The sequence below is a fragment of the Bombina bombina genome, chromosome 7 (assembly GCF_027579735.1).
Source record: "Bombina bombina isolate aBomBom1 chromosome 7, aBomBom1.pri, whole genome shotgun sequence".
Classification (NCBI taxonomy): domain Eukaryota; kingdom Metazoa; phylum Chordata; class Amphibia; order Anura; family Bombinatoridae; genus Bombina; species Bombina bombina.
Genome location: NC_069505.1, coordinates 403456741 through 403470261, shown reverse-complemented (window position 1 = coordinate 403470261; position 13521 = coordinate 403456741). Strand labels below are relative to the sequence as shown.

Genomic DNA, 13521 nt, shown 5'->3' with positions numbered 1-13521 from the left:
CTTTGGCTAGAATCACGCCTGTGTTTAAACCTGTTGCTCCTCCTTGGAGCCTCAACCTTGATCTTTGTGTTTTGCAGCAGCTTCTATCCTGGAAGGTTTTGTTTGTGTTGGCTATCGCCCCAGCTCGCAGAGTCTTTGAGATTTCTGCTTTACAGTGTGATCAGCCTTACCTTATTTTTCATGCTGATAAGGCGGTTTTACATACTAAGTTACGTTTACTACATAAGGTAGTCTCGAACCGTAACCAATCAGGAAATTGTTGTTCTTTCCCTTTGTCCTAATCCTCCTTCCTCGAAGGAACGTTTGCTCCACAGTCTGGACGTTGTATGTGCCTTAAAATTCTATCTGCAGGCTACTTAAGATTTCAGGCAATCCTCTTTCTTGTTTGTGTTAAACTCTGGTACGTGCAGGGGTCAGAAGGCCACTGCGACTTCATTATCTTTCTGGCTGAGAAGTATCATCCGTTTGGCTTATGAGATGGCTGGAAAACAGCCTCCTGAGAGGATAATGGCTCATTGCACTAGAGCAGTTTCTTCTTCCTGGGCATTCAAGAATGAAGCTTACATGGATCAGATTTCTAAGGCAGCAACCTTGTCCTCCTTACATACTTTTTCAAAGTTCTATAAATTTTATGTTTTTGCTTCTGCGGAGGCAGCTTTTGGGAGAAAAGTGTTACAGGCTATGGTTCCCTCAGATTAGGGTCTGCCTTTCCTTTTTGCCCTCCTGTTTTATTCATTCACTGTCCTCAGAAGCTTGGGTATTGGTTCCCAACAGTAATGAATGAAGTCGTGGACTCTCCCTGCCTTTGGAAAGAAAAAATGTATGCTTACCAGATAAATTCCTTTCTTTTCTGGCAGGGAGAGTCCACAACCACGTCTGTAATATTTTTTAGGCGTCTTCCCTGTTATTTTTCTTCTGGCATCTCTATACCCTAATGTTTCTCTTGCTTTTCCTTGTTCCCTCGGCCGAATGACTGGGGGGATTGGGGAAGTGGGAGGGATATTTATAGCCTTTGGCTGGGGTGTGTCTGCCTCCTCCTGGTGTCCAGGTGTTGATATTCCCAACAGTAATGAATGAAGTTGTGGACTCTCCCTGCCAGGAAAGATAGGAATGTATCTGGTAAGCACACATTTTATTATAATTTTCTTGATATTGTCAAGCATACCCCTTTTACAGTATTGTTGTTACAATAACACATTTGTCACTAAGTGATAGAATTTTCGTCTAAAGAGTGTTACCGTGTACTGTGTTGCTGTTTCTCTATAGCAAACAAGAGTTTAATAATGCATTTTGAATTATAAATTGTGTCACTGTACTTATTTCAGGGCGAGGAGATTCTCTCCCAGGTTTCTCAGGAAAATGAGGAAGAGGAGGAGCAAGAATCCCAGCTTCCTGCGGAGGAAGAAGCAGCCGAAGAGGTATGATACAGAAATTAGTAGCAATGTGCAGATTTATAACGATTTACAAATTTCTTTCATGTAATTGGCAAGAGTCCATGAGTTAGTGACATATGGGATATACAATCCTACCAGGAGGGGCAAAGTTTCCCAAACCTCAAAATGCCTATAAATACACCCCTCACCACACGCACAATTCAGTTTTACAAACTTTGCCTCCTATGGAGGTGGTGAAGTAAGTTTGTGCTAAGATTTCTACGTTGATATGCGCTTCTCAGCATTTTGAAGCCTGATTCCTCTCAGAGTACAGCGAATGTCAGAGGGATGTGAAGGGAGTATCACCTATTGAATGCAATGGTTTTCCTCACGGGAGCTCTATTTCATAGGTTTTCTGTTATCGGTCGTAGAGATTCATCTCCTACCTCCCTTTTCAGATCGACGATATACTCTCATATACCATTACCTCTACTGATAACTGTTTCAGTACTGGTTTGGCTATCTGCTATATGTGGATGGGTGTCTTTCGGTAAGTATGTTTTATTACTTAAGACTACTCAGCTATGGTTTGGCACTTTATGCATTAATATAAAGTTCTAAATAACATAATTTATGTAAGAACTTACCTGATAAATTCATTTCTTTCATATTAGCAAGAGTCCATGAGCTAGTGACGTATGGGATATACATTCCTACCAGGAGGGGCAAAGTTTCCCAAACCTCAAAATGCCTATAAATACACCCCTCACCACACCCACAAATCAGTTTAACGCATAGCCAAGAAGTGGGGTGATAAGAAAAAAGTGCGAAAGCATAAAAAATAAGGAATTGGAATAATTGTGCTTTATACAAAAAAATCATAACCACCACAAAAAAGGGTGGGCCTCATGGACTCTTGCTAATATGAAAGAAATGAATTTATCAGGTAAGTTCTTACATAAATTATGTTTTCTTTCATGTAATTAGCAAGAGTCCATGAGCTAGTGACGTATGGGATAATAAATACCCAAGATGTGGAACTTCCACGCAAGAGTCACTAGAGAGGGAGGGATAAAATAAAGACAGCCAATTCCGCTGAAAAATTAATCCACTACCCAAATCAAAAAAGTTTCAATTTTTATAATGAAAAAAACTGAAATTATAAGCAGAAGAATCAAACTGAAACAGCTGCCTGAAGTACCATTCTACCAAAACTGCTTCTAAAGAAGATAAAACATCAAAATGGTAGAACATAGTAAAAGTATGCAAAGAAGACCAAGTCATTGCTTTGCAAATCTGATCAACAGAAGCTTCATTCTTAAAAAGCCCAGGAAGTATAAACTTACCTAATAGAATGAGCCGTAATCCTCTGAGGCGGGAATCCACCCGACTCCAAATAAGCATGATGAATCAAAAGTTTAAGCAAGATGCCAAATAAATGGCAGAAGCCTTTTGACCTTCCTAAAACCAGAAAAGATAACAAATAGACTAGAAGTCTATCTGAAATCTGAATAGCTTCAACATAGAATTTCAAAAACTCTTACCATATCCAAAGAAAGTAAGAATCTCACCAAAGAAGTCTTAGGAAAACAATAATTCCTCCCTAATGTTGTTAGAATTTACAACTTTAGGTAAGAATTGAAATGAGGACAGCAAAAACCACCTTATCCTGATGAAAACAATCAGAAAAAAGAGATTCACAAGATAATTCAAAAACTGTTCTAGCTGAAGAGATGTCCAAAAAGAACAATACTTTCCATGAAAGTAATTAATGTCCAGAGCAAGCATATGCTCAAATAGAAGAGCCTGAAAAGCCTTCAGAACCAAAATAAGACTCCAAGGAGGAGAAATTGGCTTAATGACATGTTTGATACGAATCAAAACCTGAACAAAATGATGAATATCATGAAGTAACACTGCCTTATCCTGATGAAAAATCAGAAAAGGATATTCACAAAAAAGAGCAGATAACTCAAAAACTCTTCTAGCAGAAGAAATAACCAAAAGGAACAATACTTTTCCAAGAAAGTAATTAATGTTCAGAGAATGCATTGTTTCGAACGGAGGAGCCTGTAAAGCCCTCAGCACCAAATTGAGACTCCAAAGAGGAGAGATTGAATAAATGACAGGCTTGATACGGACCAAAGCCTGTACAAAACAATGAATATCAGGATGATTAGCAATCTTTCTGTGAAAAAAGAACAGAAAGAGTAGAGATTTGTCCTATCCAAGAACTGAAGACAAAACCTTATCCAAACCAACCTGAAAAAATAATAAAATTCTATGAATTTTAAAAGAATGCCAAGAAAAATAGGTCTTCCAGACTCAATAACAAATCTTTCTAGAGACAGATTTACGAGCCTGAAACATAGTATTAATCAATGAGTCGGAGAAACCTCTATGACTAAAAATCAAGCGTTCAATCTCCATCCCTTCAAATTTAATGATTTGAGATCCTGATGGAAAAAATGGGCCTTGAGAAAGAAGGTCTGGTTTAAACGGAAGTGACCAAGGTTGGCAACTGGCCATCCGAATGAGATCCGCATACCAAAACCTGAGAGGCCATGCTGGAGCCACCAGAAGAACAAATAAATACTCCATAAGAATTTTTGGAAATTACTTTGGAAGAAGAACTAGAGGCGGAAAGAAATAAACAAAAAGATAATTCCAAAGAAATGTCAATGCATACACTACTTCCGCCTGAGGATCACCGGACCTGAATAGGCCCCTGGAAAGTTCTTTATTCAGATGAGATGCCAACAGATCTATTTCTAGAAATGCTCACATCTGAAAAATTGAAAAAACATATCTGGGTATGAGAGACCATTCTCCCGGATGTAAAGCTTGATTAACAGAGATAATCCGCTTCCCAAATATCAATACCTGGGGAAAAAAGCCACAAAATTTAGATAGGAGCTGGATTTAGCCCAAGCTAATATCCGAGACACTTCTGTCACAGCCTAAGGACTGATAGTCCCACCCTGATGATTGACATACACCAAAGTTGTGATATTGTCTGAAAAACAATAAACGTCTCTTCTTCAAAAAGAAACTAACTGAAAAACTCTGAGAATGCACAGAGTTCTAAAATATCAAATGGTAATCTCGCCTCCTGAGATTTCCAAACCCCTTGTGCTGACAGAGATCCTCAGACAGCCTCCCAACCAAAAAGACTCACATCTGTAGAGATCATGGTCCAGGTTGAAAGAAACGAAGAGACCTGTAGAACTAAATGATGGTGATCTTAACCACCAATCAAGATAAATATTAGGATTCGAAGATTTAAAATGTGAAATCCTAGAATCCCTGCACCATAATTCAGCATAAAAAACTGGAAAGGTTCTTTCTATTGAAAATGAGCAAAGGGAATTGAATCCAATGCTGTGGCCATAAGACCTAAAACTTCTATGCATATATAGCAACTGAAGGAAATAATAGAGACTAAAGGTACCGACAGACGGAACCCAATAAAATTGTCCCTTGTCTGATAGAGACAAAGACAGTGACACAAACTATCTGGAAACCTAAAAAAGGTGACCCTTGTGTGAGGAATCAAGAGCTTTCGAAAAAAAGATTCTCTTACTATGTCCTGGAAGAACAAAGTGAATCATATGAGATTCCGCATCCTCAGAAAATAATCTGAATGAAAACAGAAAAATGAAAATATGCATTTATTGTATCTAATGAAAACAAATAATGCTATCACTGACCAAAAAAAGGCAGAATAGTTTGAATAAAACTCCAAAACCCAGTTCCTAAAAATGGAACTGGAAGAAATACCCCAGAAGATTCCAGGTCTGAGCAGCGCTTGAACCCCACAGGTGATCAGCCATGCTTCAACAGTACCCAAAATATAAAGGATCGAAACACACTTAAAGAAAGTGTTAGCCTTACTGGAATAGCTGGAATATAATAGAGAAAAAAGACTTCTCACAGATGGTTTATTCTGTACCCAAAATCAAAGAAATTTGGACCGAATAGAACCAAATAAATTTAAAAAAAGTCTTAACCTGCCCCTTACCAGCCGAGCTGGAATACGGCACGTACATCGCAATTTTAGGAAGCTGATTTTAAACTGAAAAATTTCCAATTAAAAACATGTTACTTGGGAAAGAAATCAGGCATTTGTTCCTTAATAAGAACAACCAAACTAATATAAGCTTAAAGTTTTAGTCTTAGAAACTCAATCTTGAAGCCCAGAGTAACATTTAAGAATTGAATCCAATTATAATTGATTATCTTAGAACAAAAGAAATATGGATTTCTCCAACATAGGTGTGTCCGGTCCACGGCGTCATCCTTACTTGTGGGATATTCTCTTCCCCAACAGGAAATGGCAAAGAGCCCAGCAAAGCTGGTCACATGATCCCTCCTAGGCTCCGCCTACCCCAGTCATTCTCTTTGCCGTTGTACAGGCAACATCTCCACGGAGATGGCTTAGAGTTTTTTAGTGTTTAACTGTAGTTTTTATTATTCAATCAAGAGTTTGTTATTTTAAAATAGTGCTGGTATGTACTATTTACTCAGAAACAGAAAAGAGATGAAGATTTCTGTTTGTATGAGGAAAATGATTTTAGCACCGTAACTAAAATCCATGGCTGTTCCACACAGGACTGTTGAGAGCAATTAACTTCAGTTGGGGGAACAGTGTGCAGTCTCTTACTGCTTGAGGTATGACACATTCTAACAAGACGATGTAATGCTGGAAGCTGTCATTTTCCCTATGGGATCCGGTAAGCCATGTTTATCAAGATAGTAAATAAGGGCTTCACAAGGGCTTATTAAGACTGTAGACTTTTTCTGGGCTAAATCGATTCATTATTAACACATATTTAGCCTTGAGGAATCATTTATTCTGGGTATTTTGATATGATTATATCGGCAGGCACTGTTTTAGACACCTTATTCTTTAGGGGCTTTCCCTAATCATAGTCAGAGCCTCATTTTCGCGCCGGTATGGCGCACTTGTTTTTGAGGACAGCATGGCATGCAGCTGCATGTGTGTGGAGCTCTGATACATAGAAAAGTCTTTCTGAAGGCATCATTTGGTATCGTATTCCCCTTTGGGCTTGGTTGGGTCTCAGCAAAGCAGATTCCAGGGACTGTAAAGGGGTTAAATATAAAAACGGCTCCGGTTCCGTTATTTTAAGGGTTAAAGCTTCCAAATTTGGTGTGCAATACTTTTAAGGCTTTAAGACACTGTGGTGAAATTTTGGTGAATTTTGAACAATTCCTTCATACTTTTTCGCAATTGCAGTAATAAAGTGTGTTTAGTTTAAAATTTAAAGTGACAGTAACGGTTTTATTTTAAAACGTTTTTTGTGCTTTGTTATCAAGTTTATGCCTGTTTAACATGTCTGAACTACCAGATAGATTGTGTTCTGACTGTGGGGAAACCAAGGTTCCTTCTCATTTAACTATATGTATTTTATGTCATAAAAATATTTAGTAAAAATGATGCCCAAGATGATTCCTCAAGTGAGGGGAGTAAGCATGGTACTGCATCATCCCCTCCTTCGTCTACACCAGTCTTGCCCATACAGGAGGCCCCTAGTACATCTAGTGCGCCAATACTCCTTACTATGCAACATTTAACGGCTGTAATGGATAATTCTATCAAAAACATTTTAGCCAATATGCCCACTTATCAGCGAAAGCGCGACTGCTCTGTTTTAGAAAATTCTGTAGAGCATGAGAACGCTGATGATATGGTTTCTGAAGGGCCCCTACACCAGTCTGAGGGGGCCAGGGAGGTTTTGTCTGAGGGAGAAATTTCAGATTCAGGAAACATTTCTCAACAAGCTGAACCTGATGTGATTACTTTTAAATTTAAGTTGGAACATCTCCGCGCTCTGCTTAAGGAGATGTTATCCAATTTGGATGATTGTGATTATCTGGTCATTCCAGAACCACTATGTAAAATGGAAAAGTTCTTAGAGGCCCCGGGGCCCCCCGAAGCTTTTCCTATATCCAAGCGGGTGGCGTACATTGTTAGTAAAGAATGGGACAGGCCCGGTATTCCTTTAGTACCTCCCCCCATAGTTAAAAAAAAAAAAATTGTTTTCCTATAGTCGACCCCAGAAAGGACTGATGGCAGACAGTCCCCAAGGTCGAGGGGGCGGTTTCTACTCTACACAAGCGCGCCACTATACCCATAGAAGATAGTTGTGCTTTCCAAGATCCTATGGATAAAAAATTAGAAGGTCTGCTAAAAAAGATGTTTGTTCAGCAAGGTTCCCTTCTACAACCAATTGCATGCATCGTCCCTGTCACTGCAGCCGCGTGTTTCTAGTTTGATGAGCTAGGAAAGGCGATTATTAGTAATTCTTCTTCTTATGAGGGGATTATGGACAGAATTCGTGCTCTTAAATTGGCTAATTCTTTCACCCTAGACGCCACCTTGCAATTGGCTAGGTTAGCGGCGAAAAAATTCTGGGTTTGCTATTGTGGCGCAGAGCGCTTTGGTTAAAATCTTGGGCAGCGGATGCGTCTTCCAAGAACAAATTGCTTGACATTCCTTTCAAGGGGAAAACACTCTTTGGCCCTGACTTGAAAGAGATTATCTCTGATATCACTGGGGGCAAGGGCCACGCCCTTCCTCAGGATAGGTCTTTTCAAGACCAAAAATAAACCTAAGTTTCGTCCCTTTCGCAGAAACGGATCAGCCCCAAGGGCTACGTCCTCTAAGCAGGAAGGTAATACTTCTCAAGCCAATCCAGCCTGGAGACCTATGCAAGGCTGGAACAAAGGAAAGCAGGCCAGGAAACCTGCCACTGCTACCAAGACAGCATGAAATGCGGGCCCCCGATCCGGGACCGGATCTGGTGGGGGGCAGACTCTCTCTCTTCGCTCAGGCTTGGGCAAGAGATGTTCTGGATCCTTGGGCGCTAGAAATAGTCTCCCAAGGTTATTCTCTGGAGTTCAAGGGGCTTCCTCCAAGGGGGAGGTTCCACAGGTCTCAGTTGTCTTCAGACCACATAAGAAGACAGGCATTCTTACATTGGGTAGAAGACCTGCTAAAAATGGGAGTGATTCATCCTGTTCCATTAGGAGAACAAGGGATGGGGTTCTACTCCAATCTGTTCATAGTTCCCAAAAAAGAGGGAACGTTCAGACCAATCTTAGATCTCAAGATCTTGAACAAGTTTCTCAAGGTTCCATCGTTCAAGATGGAAACCATTCGAACACTTCTTCCTTCCATCCAGGAAGGTCAATTCATGACCAAGGTGGATTTCAAGGATGCGTATCTACATATTCCTATCCACAAGGAACATCATCGGTTCCTAAGGTTTGCATTCCTGGACAAGCATTTCCAGTTCGTGGCGTTTTCTTTCGGATTAGCCACTGCTCCTAGGATTTTCTCATAGGTACTAGGGTCCCTTCTGGCGGTGCTAAGACCAAGGGGCATTGCTGTAGTACCTTACTTGGACGACATTCTGATTCGAGCGTCGTCCCTTCCTCAAGTAAAGGCTCACACGGACATTGTCCTGGCCTTTCTCAGATCTCACGGATGGAAAGTGAACGTGGAAAAGAGTTCTCTATCTCCGTCAACGAGGGTTCCCTTCTTGGGAACTATAATAGACTCCTTAGAAATGAGGATTTTTCTGACAGAAGCCAGAAAAACAAAACTTCTAGACTCTTGTCGGATACTTCATTCCGTTCCTCTTCCTTCCATAGCGCAGTGCATGGAAGTGATAGGTTTGATGGTAGCGGCAATGGACATAGTTCCTTTTGCGCGCATTCATCTAAGACCATTACAACTGTGTATGCTCAGTCAGTGGAATGGGGACTATACAGACTTGTCTCCGAAGATACAAGTAAATCAGAGGACCAGAGACTCACTCCGTTGGGGGCTGTCCCTGGACAACCTGTCACAAGGGGTGACCTCCCGCAGACCAGAGTGGGTCATTGTCACGACCGACGCCAGTCTGATGGGCTGGGGCGCGGTCTGGGGATCCCTGAAAGCTCAGGGTCTTTGGTCTCGGGAAGAATCTCTTCTACCGATAAATATTCTGGAACTGAGAGCGATATTCAATGCTCTCAAGGCTTGGCCTCAGCTAGCGAGGGCCAAGTTCATACGGTTTCAATCAGACAACATGACGACTGTTGCGTACATCAACCATCAGGGGGGAACAAGGAGTTCCCTGGCGATGGAAGAAGTGACCAAAATCATTCAATGGGCGGAGACTCGCTCCTGCCACCTGTCTGCAATCCACATCCCAGGAGTGGAAAATTGGGAAGCGGATTTTCTGAGTCGTCAGACATTGCATCCGGGGGAGTGGGAACTCCATCCGGAAATCTTTGCCCAAATCACTCAACTGTGGGGCATTCCAGACATGGATCTGATGGCCTCTCGTCAGAACTTCAAGGTTCCTTGCTACGGGTCCAGATCCAGGGATCCCAAGGCGACTCTAGTAGATGCACTAGTAGCACCTTGGACCTTCAAACTAGCTTATGTATTCCCGCCGTTTCCTCTCATCCCCAGGCTGGTAGCCAGGATCAATCAGGAGAGGGCGTCGGTGATCTTGATAGCTCCTGCGTGGCCACGCAGGACTTGGTATGCAGATCTGGTGAATGTGTCATCGGCTCCACCATGGAAGCTACTTTTGAGACGAGACCTTCTTGTTCAAGGTCCGTTCGAACATCCGAATCTGGTCCCACTCCAGCTGACTGCTTGGAGATTGAACGCTTGATCTTATCAAAGCGAGGGTTCTCAGATTCTGTTATTGATACTCTTGTTCAGGCCAGAAAGCCTGTAACTAGAAAAATTTACCACAAAATTTGGAAAAAATATATCTGTTGGTGTGAATCTAAAGGATTCCCTTGGGACAAGGTTAAGATTCCTAAGATTCTATCCTTCCTTCGAGAAGGATTGGAAAAAGGATTATCTGCAAGTTCCTTGATGGGACAGATTTCTGCCTTGTCTGTGTTACTTCACAAAAAGCTGGCAGCTGTGCCAGATGTTCAAGCCTTTGTTCAGGCTCTGGTTAGAATCAAGCCTGTTTACAAACCTTTGACTCCTCCTTGGAGTCTCAACTTAGTTCTTTCAGTTCTTCAGGGGGTTCCGTTTGAACCCTTACATTCCGTTGATATTAAGTTATTATCTTGGAAAGTTTTGTTTTTGGTTGCAATTTCTTCTGCTAGAAGAGTTTCAGAATTATCTGCTCTGCAGTGTTCTCCTCCTTATCTGGTGTTCCATGCAGATAAGGTGGTTTTGCGTACTAAACCTGGTTTTCTTCCAAAAGTTGTTTCTAACAAAAACATTAACCAGGAGATAGTCGTGCCTTCTCTGTGTCCGAAACCAGTTTCGAAGAAGGAACGTTTGTTGCACAATTTGGATGTTGTTCGCGCTCTAAAATTCTATTTAGATGCTACAAAGGATTTTAGACAAACATCTTCCTTGTTTGTTGTTTATTCTGGTAAAAGGAGAGGTCAAAAAGCAACTTCTACCTCTCTCTCTTTTTGGATTAAAAGCATCATCAGATTGGCTTACGAGACTGCCGGACGGCAGCCTCCTGAAAGGATCACAGCTCCTTCCACTAGGGCTGTGGCTTCCACATGGGCCTTCAAGAACGAGGCTTCTGTTGATCAGATATGTAGGGCAGCGACTTGGTCTTCACTGCACACTTTTACCAAATTTTACAAGTTTGATACTTTTGCTTCTTCTGAGGCTATTTTTGGGAGAAAGGTTTTGCAAGCCGTGGTGCCTTCCATTTAGGTGACCTGATTTGCTCCCTCCCTTCATCCGTGTCCTAAGCTTTGGTATTGGTTCCCACAAGTAAGGATGACGCCGTGGACCGGACACACCTATGTTGGAGAAAACAGAATTTATGTTTACCTGATAAATTACTTTCTCCAACGGTGTGTCCGGTCCACGGCCCGCCCTGGTTTTTTAATCAGGTCTGATAATTTATTTTCTTTAACTACAGTCACCACGGTATCATATGGTTTCTCCTATGCAAATATTCCTCCTTAACGTCGGTCGAATGACTGGGGTAGGCGGAGCCTAGGAGGGATCATGTGACCAGCTTTGCTGGGCTCTTTGCCATTTCCTGTTGGGGAAGAGAATATCCCACAAGTAAGGATGACGCCGTGGACCGGACACACCGTTGGAGAAAGTAATTTATCAGGTAAACATAAATTCTGTTTTTCCCATTCCTGAAACTGTCATTTAAGGAATTTGATCATTTTGCTTTATATGTTGTTGTTTTTTTTATATATTACATATTGCAAGATGTCTCAACTTGACCCTGGATCAGAATCTACTTCTGGAAAGACGCTGCCTGATGCTGGTTCTACCAAAGTTAAGTGCATTTGTTGTAAACTTGTGGTAACTGTTCCTCCGGCTGTAGTTTGTGATGAATGTCATGATAAACTTGCTAATGCAGATAGTATTTCCATTAGTAATAATCCATTACCTGTTGTTGTTCCCTCAACATCTAATGCTCAGGATGTTCCTGTTAATGTAAAATAATTTGTTTCTAAATCTAATAGGAAGGCTCTGTCTGTTATGCCTCCTTCCAGTAAACGTAAAAGGTCTTTTAAAACTTCTCATATTTCAGATGAATTTTTAAGTGACAGTCATCATTCTGACTTGTCTGTTTCTGATGAGGATTTATCTGGTTCAGAAGATTCTGTCTCAGATATTGATACTGTTAAATCTTCATATTTATTTAAAATGGAATTTATTCGTTCTTTACTTAAAGAAGTGTTAATCGCATTAGATATGGAGGAGTCTAGTCCTCTTGATACTAAATCTACTAAGCGTTTAAATTCGGTTTTCAAACCTCATATAGTTATTCCAGAAGTTTTTCCTGTCCCTGATGCTATTTCTGAAGTAATTTCTAGGGAATGGAATAATCTGGGTACTTCATTTACTCCTTCTCAAAGGTTTAAGAAATTGTACCCTGTGCCATCTGATAGATTAGAATTTTGGGACAAAATTCCTAAAGTTGATGGGGCTATCTCTACTCTTGCTAAACGTACTACTATTCCTACGGCGGATAGTACTTCCTTTAAGGATCCTTTAGATAGGAAGCTTGAATCCTTTCTAAGGAGAGCTTATTTATGTTCAGGTAATCTTCTTAGACCTGCTATTTCTTTGGCTGATGTTGCTGCTGCTTCCACTTTCTGGTTGGAGGCGTTAGCACAACAAGTGTCAGACCATAATACTCATAGCATTGTTAAACTTCTTCAACATGCTAATAACTTTATTTGTGATGCCATCTTTGATATCATTAGAATTGATGTCAGGTATATGTCTTTAGCTATTTTAGCTAGAAGAGCTTTATGGCTTAAAACTTGGAATGCAGATATGACTTCTAAGTCAACTTTGCTTTCTCTTTCTTTCCAAGGTAATAAATTATTTGGTTCTCAGTTGGATTCTATTATTTCAACTGTTACTGGGGGGAAAGGATCTTTTTTGCCTCAGGACAAAAAATCTAAAGGTAAATACAGGGCTGCTAATCGTTTTCGTTCCTTTCGTCAGAATAAGGAACAGAAGCCTGACCCTTCCACTAAAGGAACGGTTTCCGTTTGGAAACCTTCTCCAGTCTGGAATAAATCCAAGCCTTTTAGAAAGTCAAAACCAGCTCCCAAGTCCACATGAAGGTGCGGCCCTCATTCCAGCACAGCTGGTAGGGGGCAGGTTACGATTTTTCAAAGATATTTGGATCAATTCGATTCACAGTCTTTGGATTCAGAACATTGTTTCACAAGGGTACAGAATAGGTTTCAAGGTAAGGCCGCCTGTGAGAAGATTCTTTCTCTCACGCATTCCAATAAACCCAGTGAAGGCTCATGCGTTTCTGAAATGTGTTTCAGATCTAGAGTTGGCTGGAGTAATTATGCCAGTTCCAGTTCTGGAACGGGGTCTGGGGTTTTACTCAAATCTATTCATTGTACCAAAGAAGGAGAATTCCTTCAGACCAGTTCTGGATCTAAAAATATTGAATCGTTATGTAAGGATACCAACATTCAAAATGGTAACTATAAGGACTATTCTGCCTTTTGTTCAGCAAGGGCATTATATGTCCACAATAGATTTACAGGATGCATATCTTCATATTCCAATTTATCCAGATCACTATTAGTTTCTGAGATTCTCTTTTCTAGACAAGCATTACCAGTTTGTGGCCCTTCCGTTTGG

At 40.9% G+C, this 13521-nt stretch overlaps 1 protein-coding gene across 1 annotated transcript in view; it reads left to right on the top strand.

Moving 5' to 3' along the window:
* The window catches only part of FANCD2 (FA complementation group D2), a gene marked incomplete in the record, with an annotated part of 1113076 nt that overhangs the window by 1082739 nt on the left and 16816 nt on the right, over positions 1-13521 (top strand). Inside the window, 1 exon segment of the mRNA XM_053689418.1 lies at positions 1326-1418. Within this exon segment, the coding sequence (XP_053545393.1) occupies positions 1326-1418 (93 nt within the window).